This window comes from Mus caroli, unplaced genomic scaffold (genome assembly GCF_978045245.1).
Source record: "Mus caroli unplaced genomic scaffold, Mus_caroli_1 scaffold_2, whole genome shotgun sequence".
Classification (NCBI taxonomy): Eukaryota; Metazoa; Chordata; class Mammalia; order Rodentia; family Muridae; genus Mus; species Mus caroli.
The window spans coordinates 100,911,220-100,932,532 of record NW_028227257.1 but is presented as its reverse complement, the minus strand read 5'-3'; the positions used below and the strand labels follow the sequence as shown (position 1 = coordinate 100,932,532).

The 21,313-nt window shown below is 39.2% G+C and overlaps 1 protein-coding gene across 2 annotated transcripts in view; it reads right to left on the bottom strand.

Moving 5' to 3' along the window:
• The window catches only part of Cerkl (CERK like autophagy regulator), a 102,447-nt gene that overhangs the window by 54,701 nt on the left and 26,433 nt on the right, over positions 1-21,313 (bottom strand). For both annotated transcript variants that reach the window (XM_021185209.2, XM_021185241.2), the window contains exon 2: positions 11,580-11,822. In XM_021185209.2, coding sequence (XP_021040868.1) covers positions 11,580-11,822 — 243 coding nt within the window. The remainder of the gene's footprint in view (positions 1-11,579; positions 11,823-21,313) is intronic.

Sequence of the window (21,313 nt, the reverse complement as noted above, 5' to 3'; positions counted from 1 at the left end):
AAACTTCCTTTTAATAAGGATTCTTAAATGCTTTAACCATCCTTCTGGCCCACCATCCACCAAAGGCCATGGGAAGGAAAGGCTAATAGAGCAAAGGAGGATGTGGACCTGTTTACAAATAGTTTTTTGGAGCAAATTCAATCTGCTTTGTTGGGAAATCGGCAGTTCAGTTCACATCAGTCAGCAGCAGCAATTTGATCCACTCACAAATATCATTCACGAAGCAGTTAAGGCAGATTGATTCAGAAGAAACCACAAGGCTCAGCCAATCAGCAGGGTCCACAGAAGCACCACCAGAAGCTTGTTGGTGTGTTTATCACTATGAAGTCACAACACATGATGACCAGGAAAGAATGGTAGGGTATACCAATACCACTTAGCATCATCCATGAAGACCTGCATCAATCAGCAAAGCCCAATGATGACCAACAAAGAATGGTAAGGCATACCAATACACACTGCATTGTCTACTATATTATGGGTTATATTTATATTCTTTCCAAACATCATATGTTCTCTCAAGTTTCCACTCTAGCAAAATACCACATGCCCTTTTTCCAGGCTGCTTCTAGAAAAATACTACGTGTCTGTTCTCAGCAAAATATCCTCCCACATGTCTGCTTCAGCAAAAGCATCCTCTTATAAAATGGTTTCCAGAAAAACATCAGATGCCACAACTGAGTCTCCAAGAAAACCAGAAATGTCTACTTCAATTAACACTTGGAGATTACAGAGGAGACCCTGAATGGGAAGACAGCAGGAACAGACACAAAAGGTCCTACTTCAAAGAGCAAACAATAAACTTATTTAACCATTGAAACTGGGAAATCATAATATGCATTGTAATTGATACAAAATGTTCAGAGCAATAGAGAAGACATTTCTAAAAGTAGATTATTCCTTTAAGCTCTGTAAGCATGAAGTTATGGAGTGTCTTCCTTTGCTTTCTTCTTGTACTTTTTGGCCCTGAGATAAACAGAATTTCTTGCACTATATAGCCTCACCATGACAACCTATGTAAACATGGGACCATGCAAGTGAGGACTGAAACCTCTGGCCGTGCGCTAAGATAAACTGTGTTCAAGTTGATTCAGTCAAGTATTTTGTAACAGTAACAGAAAACCAAGTGACCCACAGACTTTGTGGTTGCCTTGCTTGTTCCATCCCTGGTACCAATAAGCTTCTCAACAGTGCTAGTTTCTTCGGAGTAGAAATTGATATTGAGAAATCAAAATATTAGATGTGCACATTGTCCTGAGAATGTCTCCTGTTCTAGGTTCTTGAAATACAGGTTGCTGAGAGTTATCAGAAATGAGGTCTGTGTTGTCCTCTGATTCCCATAAGGCTCTACAGTGATCTTCCTTGATCCTCTCCTTTCCAAATCCTCATCTTCCTTCTTCTGTAGTAGTCAGCTGTTCTCAAAGCACATTTGTTCAGCCCTGTGACTGGTCCCACATTAGAAGTGACCATGTGAAAAATAGACCTTCTAGAAGATCACAATTCCATTGAGGACATGAACCCAGTGACCTACAACCTCACACTGGGCCCCATCTCTTCAGATTTACACTTTCAAATGGCACTAACCTTTAACACCTGGGCTTCTGGGAAATATCCCACATCCACACTAAAGCAGCAATGTATCTCATGATACCCACAAGTGAACAAGCACTACCAACATTACAGAAAGCAGGCTTAAGCAATGTAGTGGCCAGCTTCAGGAATGGGTCAAACTTCCTTCCTTATCTTCCTTTCTCTTCTCATTCCTTTCCCTTCTCTCCTCTCTCCCTCCCCACTTCCCTGTACTCTCTCATTGCTCTCTCTGTTTAGGTAATGATATGAAGGGAAGTAGTCTGAGAAACTGAGTGACAAGAACCCTTAGTCATCCCTGCAAATGGCCCAGAAAGCACACACACAGACTTTGTTTGTCTCCTCTTTATAAGGGAGAAATCAGGATGTGTAACTAATAGAAACAGCAAATGAACATTTTTCACGATATGTAATTTTCCCCTTGAGAGATGTTTTTTAAAAATGAACTAAAATTGATTCTTTTTATTATTTAGGTGTTCTTCCTCTTAGTGCTGACAACTGGGTAATTTGAGAACTAATTACACAGTGCTGCACTACATTATCTATTGAAAATATCCCATCTGCCTTAAACAACAACAATCTATCCGCATAAGATTGTATCCACAAAGGATTCCTGAAGGTACATGTAATGTCTTTATAAACATTGCACAATTATGTTAGCATCAGTATTACTCTGATAAACACCAGGAAGCTCTAACAACTTATTGCCTAATGTGAAATATCATTTATTTCTAGGTGTATAGATTATAAAGGTTGTCACTTTGTTACTCTCTACTTCACTTCTTTCCCATGGAAAACTGGCATTCCATTTTGGCATCATCTGAGGACCTGTTCAACTTTGAATATATCTTGCAGACTTACAGTATTTGAGCAAGGTTTAGAAAACTCTGCTAAAGGTAGAAACCCAATAGTTGTCACAGAGCAGTGTGTTTATGTGAGTGTTTCCAATTCCTCTAGTTTAGCATAAAGAAACCACTGTCATGTCTTCCATGGTATCTGTGCAGTTCACCCCAAGACATCTGAGAACTGTGATGCCTAGAAGTAGTATGCAGCAGATAGAGAAGGAGGGGCAAGCATGATAACTACAGAGTCTGAGAAAGAAAAGGAGGAATACGTAACTATGTACTAGTAAGAAATGATCTCTTTCAAAACAAGCCAATGCTATTTTTCAGAAAGGAAAAATAAAACCATCTCACTAGCAAAAGCAGTTAAAAATAAGGTTTTTGTACTTAAGAATGAGACAAAACTGAGTTTTAAAGAAGCTCTAAATTTTGTCGTCAACTGCCCTAAGATGATCGGTCTTAATGGGACACCAATTTGATCTAATAGCAAACTGGAGAAAATTACTCCTTTTATAGAGAGAAACCAGTTTAACATTCTGGGAAAATGGCTCAATGGGTACAGTATTGCAACTATGAGAACCTGAGTTCATTCCCTAAATGTCAGGTATGGTGACATTTAAGCCTAGTTTTGGGCAGGCAGAGAGAGCTGGACCCCTGGACCACAGTGGCTAGCAAGTCTACCCTAATTCGTGAACTCAACACCAAGGAGAGACCCTGTCTCAAAGGAGACAGTGTAGACAATGACCCTAATGATCATACCTATGTCTTTTTCTGGCCTCCATACACACACATACATTCACATACATGCATTTTAAAAATAGGATTATTCAGGTTCTAAAAACCTTTTAATAGTTTTACTTTTCTTGTGTATAAACTAAGAAATGATAACCATCATTAATTTATTCAGTTTCACTGTTGTCATGAATTATTTCAACTCCTCAAGTCTCACAACAAAACTTGTCATTTTGTTCCCATATTTCTACAGGAATATATTTATAGTTCTTGATGCTATTATGAGTATTTAATGAGATAATTCATAAGAGTTGTTCACAAAGTATGTGGCATATAGTAACTGCTTAATAAATGTCAGTCATTATCATTAGCCTCTGAGTTTTCAAATAATGACTCTCTGATATTCAGAGAAGTGGTGTTAACTAATTCATTTAACAGCATGAAAACTTAGCTCAACATTTTACTGGAAACGTTTAGAGGATATTCATTTACCACTCTGAGTCTAATCACATGGCAAAACCTGAGAAAGCCTACCTAAACTGTTTCTCCAAGAAGTTGAATTATACAAAGCACACTGTCACGGAGATTTCTTTCTCGCAGAACAATCTGACATTGATATTCCCGAAAATGAATATAGAAGCTCGTCGGCTTCTATTCTCAAGACACTCTGTCAATGAGTGAATCAAGAATATAATTTCCTTGTACAATACAGCAATTAATTTTCTCAATATAATTATCATCAGTTACATACAATAGCATAGCCCCCTCTTAGGAGGAAAGTGCTGCAGAGGGCATTGAGTAGCCCTCGGGAAGATTGCTGAGATCATTTGTTTCAAGTATAATAGAATCCACTAGTTCTGTCTAGCTCCCTATCAGCTGAAAATGCAGTAGCTTTGAGAGAAAAATCTAGAAGAAACTGCAAGAAGTCCATCAGCTCTGTCTGTCAGTCTCGATTAGTATAAACCAGAACAGGGACAAAGGTTTAGGGAACAAGCAATGACCCAACGTGACTGAAGGATGGGTGTCAGCAAACTTTTGCAAACATATGAAATAGAAGTTTAACTCTTCTATATTCTGTCTGCAAAGCCATCTTTGGTAAGTGTGATGTCTAGGGGTTTGCACACATGCATCAGTGAAACTAAGTCGTCTGAAGTTGACAATATCCTGGAGATTGCTCCTAGCAACACATGAGATTAACTAATGAGTCCCCTACAAGAGGCCTATCTCTGGGGCCACCTAGATCTATTCAGTTAGAGTCTCTAGAGGCTCAGGTCCAGGAATAGCAGGTCACGGAGTGAAGATAAATTTTCTAGAAAGCAGATTTTCAGATTCTTAGATATTTTCAGTTTCTCTTTTTGAGTGATTGTTTTAGATGTGGTCATTCTGTATTCTCGGTTTGAGTTTGTTCTATTGTGTGAAGTTCTTGGGATCTAATGCTATGGTTTGCTATATTTGCAGGCTGACACTTGGTAAATTTTCACACTGCTAATTGCTAGAATGGAAACAATTCAAAATATGAAACAACCTGTTCTAGGTTTAAAATAAACTGTAAATGCTTCTATTGCCTTATTAGCAAAAATTACATGGTTGCTGCGCTTTCTCTCCATGTATAATCTCAGATACAAGTATGACCAAATTGGAATTCTGAATGAAATTTTCTTTTCATGGGACAATAATCATTGAAGAGCTAGTGCTATTGGTAGTTGTTCAGTATTTAATAGAGATGAATTTCATTGTTCTTTTTGCAATGTCCGGTTCAGTAAGTGATAGAAGATCCAAAAGAAATAAACATAAGTGAGGCGAATTTATTTTTAAACATGTTGTCAATACTTTGGCTTGATAAAATATAGGCTTTTTATCTACAAGTTGGTTTATAAGATACAGGCTATATAAAATCATTAAAAGGAAAACACTTAAATATGCTTGCAATGAATAGCTTTAGTAAGTCATGTGCCAATGCAGATAGCCTCTGATGTTTGAATTGCAGGGTTGCCGTCCATATAGATTTGGGTACTCAGACTTCATGAAGCTTCCGTTTGCCTGAGCAGGCTGACATGAGATGCTGCTGTGTGCTGATAGTCTGAATAAAAGATTTTCAAGTGGTTTGGTTTTAAGTGGTAGGGACACAAAAAGGTTTACTCAGAAGGAATAAATGCAATTAGCTGAAGAATGGGTATGTAGTGAGCAGATGCAGAAAATGTACAGGGATGTAAATGGGGTAGTGACATTCCAAATACCTACATTTTTAAGCTGCTGTAGGATATGGATATCACATGATCTTTCTTGGACAGAGGACCTCACATGGGATTATGCTTTGATGTTAATACAGAAATAAGAAAAGAGCTACAATACTCAGTTTCTATGTGTGTTAAGTATACTTGTAGCAAAAACATTCAAAAATGATATATATGATATTACTGTCCAGCCAACTGATCAATAATTAATCTCTTAGTGCTTTTCCTGGTACCTAAGAAGACAAGTGTACTTTAAATATGACACTGTTTTGAATTCAAAAGCCCTGTCCCTAAACAGATCACTTGCTCCCAACCAATACTGCATACAACTGAGTGTCTGATGCTAGCATTTTTTTTTAACAGATAACAACTGCTCATTTAAAAGAGATCATTATGTGGGTCCTAAGTTCAATCCTCAAGACCTGCATGAGGAAGACTACTGAGTCTTTCAAGTAGTCCTCTGACCTCCACACACCCAGCATGCCACATGCACCCATGAGGTCACATATCCACATACGTGCACATACACACATGCATAAAAGTAATCTTTATGATAGTAACCTCTTATGTTTCCTTCTAAGTACATCATTTCTCATCATATCACGGTATCATTTCCAGCTAAGACAATTCCCTCCCACCCCCCCCCCCCCGTGTGTGCGTTTGACTATGATTTGCTTATACACGCTGATCTAAGCTCTAAACAAACAGTTTTAAGAAATAATAATTTTTTCTTTATTTGTTTGTTTGATTTTTGTGTGTTTGTGTGTACACCAAGATCAATCTACCAGACATAGATTTGAGGTAATAGCAAAATAAGGAAAATTACTTTTCTTATGACTAAAACTAGATATTTAAATACCATTTCTGTTTTCTTTGTGCCTCCCATGTGAAAGCTTATTTCAGCTATAACAATAGAATTTCAAGCTACACTGCAAGAACAAAATGAATGAAACACATGTAGCGCCTTTATATTTTCCTGCCTTGTGAAATTAGCATTTAAAGATATGGAACTGAACAGCAATGACATCAGAACTAAATCTCCTCAATGTGGGCTAAAATACCATTAATCAACTATACTAATTGGAAATAGGTCGACAAGTTCTAAATATATCAGCAAAATTCAGTAATCGTGTTCTACGTTTTGCTTATTCCTTCTGCATTTTTCTTCTAAGGCTTCTCTTGTATATTTTATTACAGAAACTGCCGTATGATTTTATATTTAGTCTTCATTTTTAAGCTGTATACTACTACTTCCCAAGCATGCCTCTACTTCTTAATCAATGGATTTCTTCACTTCCTCTCAGAGTGCTCTTAAAGAGCCTGGAGCTTCCTACTCTCCAGAGGGAGAGGAATCTTGTCACAAGTCCCTAAGTTCCCAGAGCAGGGCATCTTCCCTTGGAGCCAGTCGGAGTCTTAAGTACGCATCATCCATTTATTTTCCAAGTCACTTAGCAGACACCTTTAGAGCTTTTGAACAACAACAACAACAACAACAAAGACTTGTCCTTATTTCTCTAGGTTTCTATCAATTTTGAGGAGCCAAATGACACTTGTGAGCCTGCACTTGAAGGTCCAAGGATACTCACTCAGATTATTGTCTCTAGGGAAAAGCTTAGTTCAGGAGCTTTCAAATGGCCAGTACTAGGAAACTCAAATGTGTAAAAAAAAAAAAAAAAAATAGAATTGTGCCCTAAAGGGATAAAAATGGACACATCTAATTATATACCAGTATAACATATACATAGCATATATATATACATATATACTATATTGAAAGCTGTGTATACTTTGCATCACAGGTACTTACGCTAAAATCAGAAAGCATTATGTTAGACTACTTTTGGCATAATGATGACAAGTGCTCAAAAAATAAAAATGAAAATAAAAATAAAAACCCTTTACTTCCAGAATCAACGGTCAGCGACTATAGTTTTCATTAAGTTTGTTAGTGTCTGCGTTGTATGTTTGACCCATTTTTAAAACAACATATTGTATTCTCCATCTCCAGGATGAACAGGATTAAGAAATACATCTCCATTTTTAAGTGTCTTTATTATTTTTACTATGTGTAGCTGTGCTTTTGGGTGGGTTGTGGGGGCAGTGTGTGCATGTGAGTGCAGATGCCGGCAGAGGCCAGATGTGTTGTATCCCCTAGAGCTGTTCTAGGTGGTTGTGAGCCTGCTGCTGTGGGGGTCAGCAACTGAACTCCTGTTCTCTTCAAAAGCAGTATGTTCTGTTTGTTTGTTTGTTTGTTTGTTTTTTATTATTTCAGGGTTTTCTCTTTGTTTATGATGCAAAGCAGAGAGTCATAGCATAATGTGTATTACATGAATGAATTATGTTGTCTACTAGTTACAACACTATGACAGCTTCTCTATGACCAAAAGTTGAAAAGGAAGCTGGGTACAGTGGTACCGTCCTGTAATTCCAGTAAGGTGAAGGCTCTGGAGGGAAGAACATGAGTTCAAGGTTAGGATGAGCTACATAGACTTTGTCTCAAAAACTCAGAGCAGAGAAAAGTTAAAAGATGGTGCGCTCAACTGTGCTCAGAAAAGTGGGTCAAGAGTGAAATTAATTGACTTTAAGATATAAAGAAAATGTGCTCTATTATATTTATAAACCTGTAATTATTTAGTCAATGTTAATTAGTTTTCAGATCTCAAGTATTTGCTATTGCTTTCTTTCTCCAGCCGCTCCTGCCAACTTTGCCTTTAAAAATTATCACATCTTATTCCTTGCTCAGATTCCAAGTATAATTGCTCATATCTAGAAATAACACAGTGTCAGAGCTATATAAAATTGTGATTGTTGGATTAATTAAGACTAGAGGACCACCCGTTTGAGGCTTAAATGTCTCCTTGTTTTTCTCCTTAGGAGAATAAGAGAAGAGACTTGTTAAGTGCTGGCAATAAAAAAGTGATACTTGCTCAATCAAGACAAAATTCAAAATAACTTCGAATTCGATGCCATTTTAAGAACAACTTGTAGAAGTAAGCTCTTTGTCTTTGGAATTAAAATACGGTTGTCTAATATTTGACTGGAAGTTATAGACATTTTTGATATGCAAAATTTCAGTTCTTCCCTCCCCAAACTTTCTACAAACAATAAGCTCTTAGGATGAGGAATCCTGGGCAAGGGTGGAACCAGTGAGCAATCACTCTCTGACAAAAACTCAAGCCCTGTGTCAGAGTCAAGGGATGGTGGATATAAGGAAGGAAGACAATGCACACACAGACCTAATGCCAAGGAAAGCAAACCAGGAAGATCAGGAAGAGTTGGGCAACAGACCTCAGCCTGGAAAGCCTGTTAAGGACACAGAGTCTCCACCCTTCAGGGAAGAGGGTTGGAGCTAACTCTGATTCTTGCATGACAGGCACTTTAATGAATGCTTGAATTATTTGGATCTGCAGAGGGGACACTTAAAAAGGGAAATCCTATGTAATACAACTGACAGAGAGCTTTGTAGCCTCAGACATGCCCTTGAGCATGCTGGAGAAGATCCAGATTGTGTACAATGGGACAGAGACCTGCCCCCTAGGGGACACTCTGGGTCTCTGGATGCAGAGATGTAGCGGACACTTGTTTAGGTTCTTACACGCTCACTAGAGGTTCATAACCCTAACTGTCAGCATTGTTTGGGTTTAGAAGCCAATTTCTTTGCTTTCCATGGGAAAAATTATTCTATACTCCAGGAGCAAGCCAGAGAAGATGATCCTCTGGATTTCACTGTTCCCCCCTCCCCTCATCTAAATTTTACAAAGTAAAATCCCCAGAGGATGCTTAACAAAAATGTACAGTTTATTCATTCCTTACAATTTCACTATATTTTTAACCCTAGATGAAGCTAAAACATCATTCATCAAACTAAATATTTAGACAGTGTGTTCAGAGGTATTTTGCTTGGGTTTTGACAAGCCTCTCTACTCCTATAAAATTGCTTTTACCAAATTGAGGTTTGCCTAGACGTCCTTTGCTTGCTTGGGTAAGATATATTGAGGTTGCCCTAGCCAGTTCTTTATAAGCCCTCTGGGAGTGTTCTCGGACCTTTGCACAAGGAAGAGGCTCACATTGACACATTCTTATTTTATTGACCATCTAAGCCTTCTGAATACCTACTCCTATTAATAAATTCAATTAAAATCTTTTGAGAGAAATTTAAAGTAACAGCATTGAAAAATAGCCTATTACAATGAATTCTTTCTAATTATGAACACACTTATTCTTTCTTTGTAGAAAGATGAACCAAACTCTGGCCTCTGTGTGCTCCTGTCCTCGAAAGGCAGATCTTCAAAATACAAAACAGGCATGATGAGGAAGCAGAGCATCCCAGGCACGAAGCAGTCACTTGAGCTTACCATGGGCTATAGGAAAATGCTTAGCAGCTATACATCACAGGCCAGTGTGTGTCCATACGGTAATCTGGATTAGTGCTGCTGGGGCTATAAGCTCCTGATATCGCTATGACCTGCTTTCTATCTGGGACCCAACACTGTTACCCCAACCCCAAACTGCACTAATTACTCCAGCTCCTGCTGCAATGTTCAATCTGAAAAATGTTTTTTTTCCAAATGGATCAACTGGAAAATAATCTATATAATCTCCAAATAAGGTGTTTTAATTAGGTAAATTATATACATATGATGTGCATGGTATTTAAAAATTTTAACATTCAAACTATAAAACTCTCACTTCAAATTTTCAACCACACTGAAGTCATTATTGGGCATACCCTTGTGAGCATTAACCTTCAGAAAAATCTACCCCACAATAGACAACTCTCAGCTGTAAAAAAAAACATAGCAAATTATAGATTTTTAAATCTATAATTATTTGAATCTATAATTATTTTCAAACTTCCAACACATAAATGTTCTTTGTTGGCAATGTGTGGATAGGAAGCAAGTTAATCCTAAAACAAGCTCAAGAGAAATGTGAGTTAGGACAATAAAGATACTTCTACAGGGCTAGCAGGGTGTATGAAAAGGAAGGGGTGCTTTCCCAGGATACCTGCCACCAGAATTCTATCCCCAGAATCCGTATGAAGGTGGAGGAGGGAGTCAACTCCACAGCGTTGTCCTCTGACCTCCACATATGCACTATAGCATGTACATCCACCCTAACACACCACAAATGCACACACACCTCCACATATGCACTATAGCATGGACATCCACCCTAACACACCACAAATGCACACATATATGGAAGTATCTTTTTTTCATTTTAAATGAAATGAAATTATTTTAAAACTTATTAGGTGGCTGGAAGAATGGCTCAGTGGGTTTGGCTTCCAGCACCCACAAGTCAGCTCACAACTGTTATATAGCTCCAGTTCCAGGGGTTCTAATGTCCTCAACTGGCCTCTATGGACACCGCATGTACACAGTGCACATATATACACACAGGCAACACAGACAACACCCCCATACATATAAATAAAATAAAAATCTGTCTCACTTAAAATTAACAAAACTTCTTCATAAATGTGATCATTCAAAAGACAACTTACAATTCATTTTGTAAGATCAGATTGCAAGATTGTTTAGATAGCAAAATCAAGCAAAGACGCAAAGATACCACTTCTCATGGATATTTATGCAAGAGTCCTTAAGAAAGTCATATCAAATTAATTCAATAGCACATTTAAAGAACTATATGGCCATGATGACGTGAGATTTACTCTTGAATGGAAGGATATTTCAAGGCTCAATTTCCAATCGCTCCATTATGTCAGTCACATCAGCAAAATAGAGGGGAAAATAACATGATTTTCTTAGCTGAATTTTTAAATGCACCTGACAAGTTACAAGGTCTCCTCGGGAGGAAAACAACAGACTATAAACAGAAAGGCTGGTCCACAGCTCGATCAGATGGTCTTCTCTCCCAGAAAAGTAACTTGTGGGTTTAGAATTTCTTTTTATTTTAGATGTATGGGTGTTTGGCCTGTCTATGTGTCTGAATGTGTACCAGGTGCATTCTTGGTGCCCATGAAGGCCAAAAGAGGGCGTTAGAACCCCTGGAACTGGAGTTATAGATGGTTGTGAGCCACTGAGTGCTGAGTCTTCTGGAAGAGCAGAGAGTGCTCTTAACCACCACCCCACTGCTCTGTCCCCTGACATGTGATGTTCCCTACCTAAAGTGAGGAAGCCTGTGTTCATTAAAAATCTCCATGATGAGGACTTACCTTCCAGGATTTTCTTGAACTGTCTAAACCATATGTCACAGTGGTCTTCACTGAAGTTAATAAGATCCAGTGTGGAGTCCTTTAGTTTGTTCCGTTGCTCCTTCAAGCAGATGAAAAGCGTTATGCCCAGCAGTGTGTCTCTGCCTGGATGCTTGGCCCAGCAACGCCGCTTCAGCTTCACTGAGAAGATGTCTTCAAGTTCTAGGGACTCTTCTTTGCCCAGAAGATCACGCCTGGTGCCACCTAAGAAGAAATTAAACTCTCGGTCAAAACCACTGTCTCTCCATTTTGAGTGGATGAATAACAGCTGACAACCACGGAACCATTAACACTTGGAATTTCATGGTTTTGCCTTTTGCCTCTGTCCCTGCATGAGCTGAAAATGAAAGAAAAGGAGGATTAGGTCAGTTTTTCCAAGGGTAGAGAAAAACTGAAGTACATGGATGGCCCAGAGACCCTGTGACACAATACTTATGACCTTTGGAGTCTTAGAAACACCCCATGGATAAACAAATTGACAAGCAGATAAGGCAACATTTAAATAACACACCAGCACTATGCAATGGATTTCTAATGCTGAAAAGTGGAGAACACTGATTTTGCTCACGGACATAGGTCTACGATGACTTATTAAAGTAAAAGATATATACATTATCACTGAGTCACACACGTGCATATGGTATGGAAGCAGAATGGGAGTACTGAGGGGGAAACTGGGGACAGCATTTAGAAGAGGGTCTCACGAGCGAGTGACTAGAGGCTGCTGTGGGTCTATGGTTCAAGACTTCAGAGCACGACTCAGAGGGATCATACTACAGCCAAGGAATTAAAAACATGCAGGGACATCCATGAGGACATAAAAACAGCCAGCCTATCTGCCAAGCCCACACAATGAGGTATTCAAAGACGCATACATATATGAGTGTGCGCATGTTCATGCTTATGTGCATGTATGATCCAGGATAAAAGGAGCATTGAGGAGTGGCAACACAAGTGAAGATTGAGACTGCTGAAACCAAAAGACAGTGAGAAGTTCCTCCTCTTCTGTCTGTCTGTCTGTCTGCCTGTCTCTTCCCCTCTCTCAGCAGTGTCAGGAGTTCCTGAATCCAGAGAAGAAACCTTCCAATGAAGATGGATGTATTCTATGTTAGTTGCAAAGACTTCTCTACAAGTTTCTACAAGGAGGTGGCTTCCTCTTCTAACCACAGAGGAAGGTGTAGCCTGATTGCCCACTGAGCACATGGAAGCTCCTGGAAAAAAGAGAAGAAAATCTTTGTTCTCCATGATTCGGCAGCAGGAAGATCAGGTGAAAGCAAGTCCCCTTTACAAATTTGACACTCTTTTTTTTAAATTATTTTTTAATCTCAACTTTTTTTTTATTAGATATTTCCTTTATTTACATTTCAAATGCTATTCCGAAAGTTCCTTATACCCTCCCCCCGCCCTGCTTCCCTACCCACCCACTCCCACTTCTTGGCCCTGGTATTCCCCCATACTGAGGCAAATAAAGTTTGCAAGACCTAGGGGCCTCTCTTCCCAATGATGGCCAACTAGTCCATCTTCTGATACATATGCAGCTAGAGACACGAGCTCTGGGGGGTACTGGTTAGTTCATATTGTTGTTCCACCTATATGGTTGCAGACCCCTTCAGCTCCTTGGGTACTTTCTTTAGCTCCGCCATTGGGTGCCCTGTGTTCCATCCTATAGATGACTGTGAGCATCCAGAAGAGGGAACAAAATACCCATGAAAGGAGTTACAGAGACAAAGTTTGGAGCTAAGACAAAAGGATGGACTATCCAGAGACTACCCCACCCAGGGATCCATCCCATAATCAGCCACCAAACCCAGACACTATTGCATATGCCAGCAAGATTTTGCTGAAGGGACCCTGATATAGCTGTCTCATATGAGGCTATGCCAGTGCCTGGCAAACTTGTCACTCTTAAGAAGGCTCAGGTTTCAGGTCTGCTTGGCATGGCCTGCTGAGATCTTTCAGTGGCTTAAAAGTCAGTCCTCTCTCAGGATCAATTCCACGGGTTTTCCTCTAAGTATCAAGATATTCCATGTCATAGATAGTAAGGCAGCCATGTCACCACAGTCACCACCTAAACTGATCAATAGAGGGAAGCTGTCTGACTTCTTTTACAAGTGAGATTTGTCAGTTCATAGGGGATGAAAACTGACTCCTCAAAAGTTCAGGGATAGCCTCACCCAGTGGTGTGTAACAGGCTGTGTGGTCAACAGTCTGGAAAGCTAAGCATATCCACTCCATGGAGGTGCTTCTGGGGAGATGTAGTATACAGCTATATTATAGTACTCAGGTGAAGAACTTGTTTTGGTCTATCTATGGGTAGTTTTACAAAGTTCTGTTAGTCAAGCAATTAGTGAAACCTCTTTATAGTTTCCATTGGTATTTAAGATTTGTTTTTTCAGAGCTATGGTGTAGACACTTAGTGGATAAAGTGTACAGGTAGAAGAGTCTGAGTTCAGTCACTTAGCAGATACTTAAAAGCCAGATGTGGGTCGCACGGGGCTCTGACCATTTGGGAGGAAAAGGACAGAGATGGGTGGATTCCAGCTGCTGGCTAACCAGATAATATAGCCAAATATGTGAGCTGCTTCGCACATGTGGTTCAGTAAGAGAATCTGTCTCGCAAAGCTGGTGAGCAACAGAGAAGACATCCAGGGTTGCCATCTCTCCTTCACGAGCATGTGTACTCACAATAGTGCATACACGCATTCAGTACACACACACAATTCACACAGACACTCAATACACAGACACAAAGTGAGTAGTCCCCTCACATATTCTTTTCCTTATTTCCTATCCCTTGCTTGCCTTTCACCCATTTGTAGGTGTATCTCAAATGACCTTGGCATGAGACCCCATTTGTATATTGCAAAAAGCTCCTAGGCTAATCTGATAATGTTGGTTGCAAGCTATGCCAATTAAAGAATTGGTATTGCAGAGTAAAACATGCCATAAACATGCAGAGGGGAAATGGAAGAATAGGAAGGGGGAAAAAAGAAATAGACACTAAGAATACAAAAAGATGATCTCCATGATTTTTATTTGAAATCTCATTCCACATAGTTTGAACCCTTCGGTATGCATGGGTTTTACTTAAGTAATTCAATAATTATTCTAACTTAAATCTCTTATAAACCACAAATTTATAGATAGCAACCAGAAGTCAATATCACATTTGGTAAAATGACAAACAGAGAAGCCTTTACAGGAAGAAGAATGTCTACTGGCACCTTGGCTACCCCAGGGTATTTCAATACACTGGCTAACCATCAGGAGATAAAAGGCAAGCCTGGTGCTGCAGAGAGAGGCAGGATTCAGACTCTAATTTCTGGCTGTAGCAGGACGTATTTCTAAGATTCAAGTGAGTCCACCTAAGCAATAGACCCAATGAAAATTGCAAGTGAATATGTCTACATCTAAGAAGACATAATGGGGAAAATTGAAATTGCATATCAATTAGCATATGATACCTTTGGAAACAGCAGCAACTATTGATGCAGGAACTGATGAGGGAAGTCATTTAAAATTTCCTGAAAAACCAACAAGTGAAAGGAGGTAGACTAAATCCCAAGATTACATGTCTTGCAAGTCTAAAATCTCAGTGTTCAAGAATATTTCTGATAAAACTTTAGGTAAAACCTCATTGGGAATTTTTTTTTTTTTTATGTTTGGATGAACAGGGAGTCTGTTCAAATGACTTGCAAGTGCTCTTGGAGTAACAGGCTGTATTAGCTAGAAAAAGATCCTAAAAACAAAACATTGGAGGCAATTGCTGTCCCCAGCAGGTATAATCTGCAAAGTGGCAGTAATTTCAATATCTAGAAACAGAAATGAATGGAGCACAGAAATGTGTGTGTGTATTTGAAAATCCACTAGTATACTTATCTAAAGAAATCTAAACTGTGTGGAAAGGAGTAGAAAGTGGTTGCAAACTTATTTGAAGAAATAAAAAGAAATAATTTATCTCATAAATTGCAGCAGTATTTCTAGATTAGAAATTTATATAGCCTTAAGTTAAAAATGCATCAAGCATGATAAACAGTCAGACACACAGAGCTCAAGTTGCCTGACCTAAAAAATCATTTGATCACTTTAAAAGTCCTAAAGATTCATAAAGAAAAGTCACGAAGAAAGCAAAGGCCAAAGAGTTATTTGCAACACTTTCATGGAAAAGAACATAGAAGACTCAAGCAGGCATTCCACAAAAGAAGGAATGCAAATCAAGCAACAAACACGGGAAGAAGTTCAACCTAATTAGTAATCAAAGAAATGCAAATTTAAACAACCAAACACCACTCTGCCTTCTAGGTTGGCATGGGATCAAAACTAAGGGTAGGCCATGGTATGGCTGAAAAGGAAGCAGTTTTAGAGCAGCAGAAGCAGGCCAATGGTAGCTGCTGGGCACTATGCTGTGAGCATCAAAAGATTCCCAAATGTGAATTGCAGCAGTATTCATCATAGCAAAATGATCGGAAGCTGCACTAGTGTCTGTTCAGAGAATGGTAGAATAAACCATCCTTGCCTTTTGCAGCTTTTATTGAATAAGTGTGTGTCCGCATCCAGAAAGACATTGACACTAAGAATGAATGCATGTAATAAAAGCAAGTTACAGGGTTGGAGAGATGGCTCAGTGGTCATGAGCACTGACTGCTTGTCCAGAGGTCCTGAGTTCAATTCCCAGCAACCACATGGTGGCTCACAACCATCTGTAATGGGATCTGATGCCCTCTTCTGGTGTGTCTGAAGACAGCTACAGTGCACTCATATACATAAAATAAACAAATAATTCTTTAAAAAAAAAAAAAGCAAGTTACACAGTTGATGGGGGGGGGGTTGAACCTGCTTACATATTACTTGGAAGAAAACCAAGAAATAACCACAGAAAATGCTTAAGCCCAGTCACCCACACAGAGAGATAAAACCGAGAACATGAAGTGCTGGTTTTCTCATCAGTCTTCATTAGCTTTCCCTTCCAGTGATCAGCAGTAGGGGTAATTTTAAGTGTAGAAAAGGGGAAAATTGGAGGCACGAAGGCTCAGTGGGGAAAGAGGCTTGGTGAGCTCTGAGCAACTTCTGGACATTGTCCTCTAATGTCCACCCTAGCTCATGCACTCTGAAGGATGAAAGGAGAGAGGGAGGGAGGGAGGGAGGGAGGGAGGGAGGGAGGGAGGGAGGGAGGGAGGGAGGGAAAGGCTTTTTGTATGCAGAGTTTTTAACTTGCTTTTCAGAATTAACTCCAAAACAATAAGTAATAAACCCAGCTGAAGGAAAAGGAAAGCTCACCCAAGTGTCACTGAGGTCAAACTTGGAAACAACTTGTGTGATAATAGAATGTGTGTTTCCTGAAGCACATTGATGTAGCAGAAGACTGTAGCACCATTGGAATTTAGTGTTCTGTGTAGAAATGGGTCCAACAAAAAAGGCATGTTAGAACTCTGGGAGCACTTGACTTGGAAATGTTTATATCAGGAAGCTTCGGCCTACATGTTTAATCAGCAGTGTAGGCTGCGCTTAGCTGCACCTTTTAGGTTTTGAAGTTTGTAAGCAATGAGCAGGAGACCTGCTGGCTCTGGGTGAGGCAACACAGCCAGCCTCCTGGATCAGAGGTTAATGAAGGTTGCCTGGGGAAAGCCCTAGGGCTAGCCTCAGGAAAGGCTAAAGGTTCTGGGGATTATCTGATGGGATAAACTGAAAATCTTAGCTCATTATTTCTCCTCAGCCACTACTTCAGGACACCCTTTGGACACTCTCAGGATGCACAAATATTCATTATAAACATGAGTAAAGAAAACAAAAGAAAATCAACTGTGTTGTATAAAGCAGTGTTGGTTCCGTAAAGATGGATTACCTGCCTGTGTCTCTCGAAGGATTATTTTAAGAGTGACTTAGATTCCTTTTTGTCTACAAATGAAACAAGAAGAGGCTTTTGAAAATAAGTAAGTTATTTTAAGTGCTGAACAAAGAAAGGGCTGAGATCTTAAATCTCTGCTTGGATTCCATTCTCTTGAATGGCTGGGCTGAGTCACACTGGCCACTCCTGGGATCGTATCGGTTTCCGTCACAAGGAAAGCAGTTATTCTCATAATTACACGTGAAAGCCATATTTCCATGAACCTATGATGATCAGACTGTAGAATAAAGAAAGCGTTCTGAAGAGAAGCACCATGCCCGCTGATTTTTCTGGGCACGTGTTTCAAATGTGGCTTTACTTCCTACCTTAAGAACAAGTGGCACAGCTCCTAGGAAGACTCTGGAGTACAACTTCATTTATAAATTCATATTTGATATCAGGAGATACAAATGCAGAAATGGCCTACAGGCACTGTGTTGCAGGCTACCTACATTAACCCCTCACAGACAGTGTAGAGCTCTGGTTGGTGGCATGTGGCTCGTTATTTGAAATCTATTGGCTCATTCGGATCATATTGGTCGTTGCTAGTTGCTTCAGAACACTAACTGTCCTCTCGCATTACTTACAGAGATACTGGGGCCATCTGTTCTTGCAAGGGATTTAAGTATGCGTCTATTGGATAGCTTGCTATTTATTTAATTCAGCACCCACTTCCTATTGTATCTTCTTGGGGGAAGGGGAGCCAATTTAATTACAGGGAATAAAGATAACCTTTCCTGGCAGGTTACCCTGTCACTATGAGAGCAAAGCAGGACCTATTCAAAATGGGTTACAGTGGCAAATAAGGAGAGCAAAGCCGGTGACACTTAAGGATAGTGAGCAAAGGTTTAACAAAAATAGGACAGTGAGCTGCACTTTTAAAAATATTACTGTAAGCCCAGGGCTTGTCTGCATCAATCTTGGCACATCTGCCTGATGCGGACCGTAAACAGGATTAAAGCTGGGTTTATCTGCCTGGTGCTAATTGTGCTCACAGTTCCTGCACATGTCCACTTTTTAAAATGTGGCTTGAAAAACAGCCTGCTGGATAGATGGCACTAGCACAACACCCTGAACACACACACACACATACACACTCTCACACACACGGTGTATGTCACATTGTTAGGCAAAATGATGCCTAACAGGGTATTTTTTTTTTTTTGGCTCTTCAGAATTACTTATCTAATCCCCTAATTAAAAATACAAAATTCTGTTTGAATACACCACATACTGAGATAAATCTGTGAAGCAAGGGACCAATAAATTTGAATACACTCTAATTGTAAGTAGAAAACACAACGTAATTGTTAATAATCAGGTTAAACTAGGGTTTACACAAATAGGGCCAATCCTGTAGCAGACTGAAAATGTGCTTCAGTGTACTGCTCTCCTGGAGAACGTGGCACAGCATTGGAGAGCAGAGGTGCCCAAACGCCTAAGCACACATGAATATCAAGATGGAGATATGGTGAACTAGTATTCTTATCTAGTAAAAAGATTAGAAAATTTTCGTCTTATTTGAGAGAAATTCCAAATCCACTGTCTTACACTTTTACTAAACCAAATTTAATATTGGAGATGATTTTTCTACCTGTGGGTTCCTTCAATTTAACTTTTCCTGTCGAGTGTAAGTACCTCAAATATGTCTCGTAAGTCTTTAAACACTGGAAGATGTAAAGACATTTCTTTTCTTTTCTTTTTTTGTTTTTATTTTGTTTGTTTGTTTTGTTTTTTGGGTTTTTTTTTTTTGGTTTTTTTTTTTTTTTTTTTTTTTTTTTTTTTTGGTTTTTGAGACAGGGTTTCTCTGTATAGCCCTGGCTGTCCTGGAACTCACTTTGTAGACCAGGCTGGCCTCGAACTCAGAAATCCGCCTGCCTCTGCCTCCCAAGTGCTGAAATTAAAGGCGTGTGCCACCACGCCCGGTGTAAAGACATTTCTGCATCAAATTCAAAATGAACTCATGAAAAGTTGATACATTTTAAACAGTCTCCTGTAGCTTAGGTTTTAAAATACAGATAAAAATGCCAGTTCTTTATTCGGAACAATGCCCAAAATGTAAGAAATGAAATAATTAAAACCACAGTCTATACTTAATCATAATTATCACAAAATTGGCATTAGAAAATACAAAATTGGTAAAAAGCAAAAAAAAAAAAAAGCTGCCACACAATTTTCTATGCTAAATCTAATTCTTGATATATATATTTATTCATGTTCCAGACACCTTGGTCAGTTCTGAGAGATCAGAGGGTTCTTTAAATTTCTGCCAGTAACAAAAGATATGCCTACATCTGCAGTGCATACTTTGGGGAGAGTGGGTTAAGCAAGCCATTCAAATGCCTAAGAGAAGTCAAGCAGCTCCATGGGTCATTCTCAATGGTAGACGTATAGGATGCACTAATTCACAAGAATTTCCATTGCTACTAAAGGCAGCAATACTCCGTTACCTGTCATGTTGACATCTGGCAAAGCACCTGCTTTTGACACAACTATAGACAAGTCCATTCAATATGACTAATAACCCCCCACATTCTCCACTAGTGGTTCTTGGCGAGGAAAAAAAACTGCTTATTATGTTTAGTTCTCGTGTACCAAGTATAAAGTGTCACTGCTGTGAACAGAGCAATGGTCCTCTCCAAAAGAGCCCTGGAACCACCCACGTTGACATCGCCAAATGCCTTCATGGAACACAATCTCTACCCAGAGGACCAACTAACTGGGAATGTATCTGGGGTGGGGAAAGTGTCCGCTTAGCATGAAGCCCTTCTGGGGTTTGGCCCCAGCAGCACACAAACAAGTTTGGTAGGACACATTTAATCCCAACACCAAGGAGGGGGAGGCAGGAGGATGAGAAAGTAGGGTTCTCCTTGGCTACATAAACAGATCAAGGTCTGAGCAAAAGACCTGCTGACAGGGAAGGCTCTGGCACTTAGTCATAGCTACTTGCCAAACTTTCTCTGGAAAAATTAACAAAACTAGCCAAAGAGCAAAACTGAAAGTGCTGTCCATAAAAAAATGAAAGATTTCAAGGAAAATCAGGGTTTTCTAAAAGATATATATTCCAGCTTCTCATCTTAAAGGAATTTTCTGGAGGTATTGGTATTTGACTTTTAAAAAAGTATTTTATAATAAGATGTATGTGTCATAAAACTGTAACAGAGGTACTCAGCTTTCCAAATAGTCAAGGGGATATCATAAAAATCACAACTGAGTTGTCAGTCCATCCAAACAGGAGAGAGAGAAATCAGTTGGAAGTGTTCCGATTCAGTGTTCAGCTCAGTTTTCCTCTACACATCAACTAGAACAAGTATTCACAGCTGACTGGAGCAGTAAAGTGAGAGGCCAACTCTCTCCTATCCCATCAGACATTAAAGAGGATCCCAGGACTACAAGACTGGGAAGACAGTGGCACTGCTATTATACTGTTTGATGAAATGTCTTAAATAAGTGTGATATTTATATTAACGTGTAGTAGGTTTACTACTATTATTTTTATTTTTTATTTTTCTGTGATGCTGAATAGCTAATCTAGGGCCTTCTATATGCCAGTCAAACACTCCACTGCTGAGTGATAGCCCTGGCTCTTTCATTAATATTTTAAAGTATCTGTAATCTATATAATATAGCAAACATCAGTGGATATAACTTATATAAATAACATCTCTTGGTTGTGTTCAATAATTTAAGTTTGCCCCAAATCAGAGATTGAAGTATAAATAATATGACCTTGAGAAAACACAACCTAAGCCTATAGATACTTCAAGTTATTTTAGATTTATTGAATGAATTTATGCAACATGATCGGGCT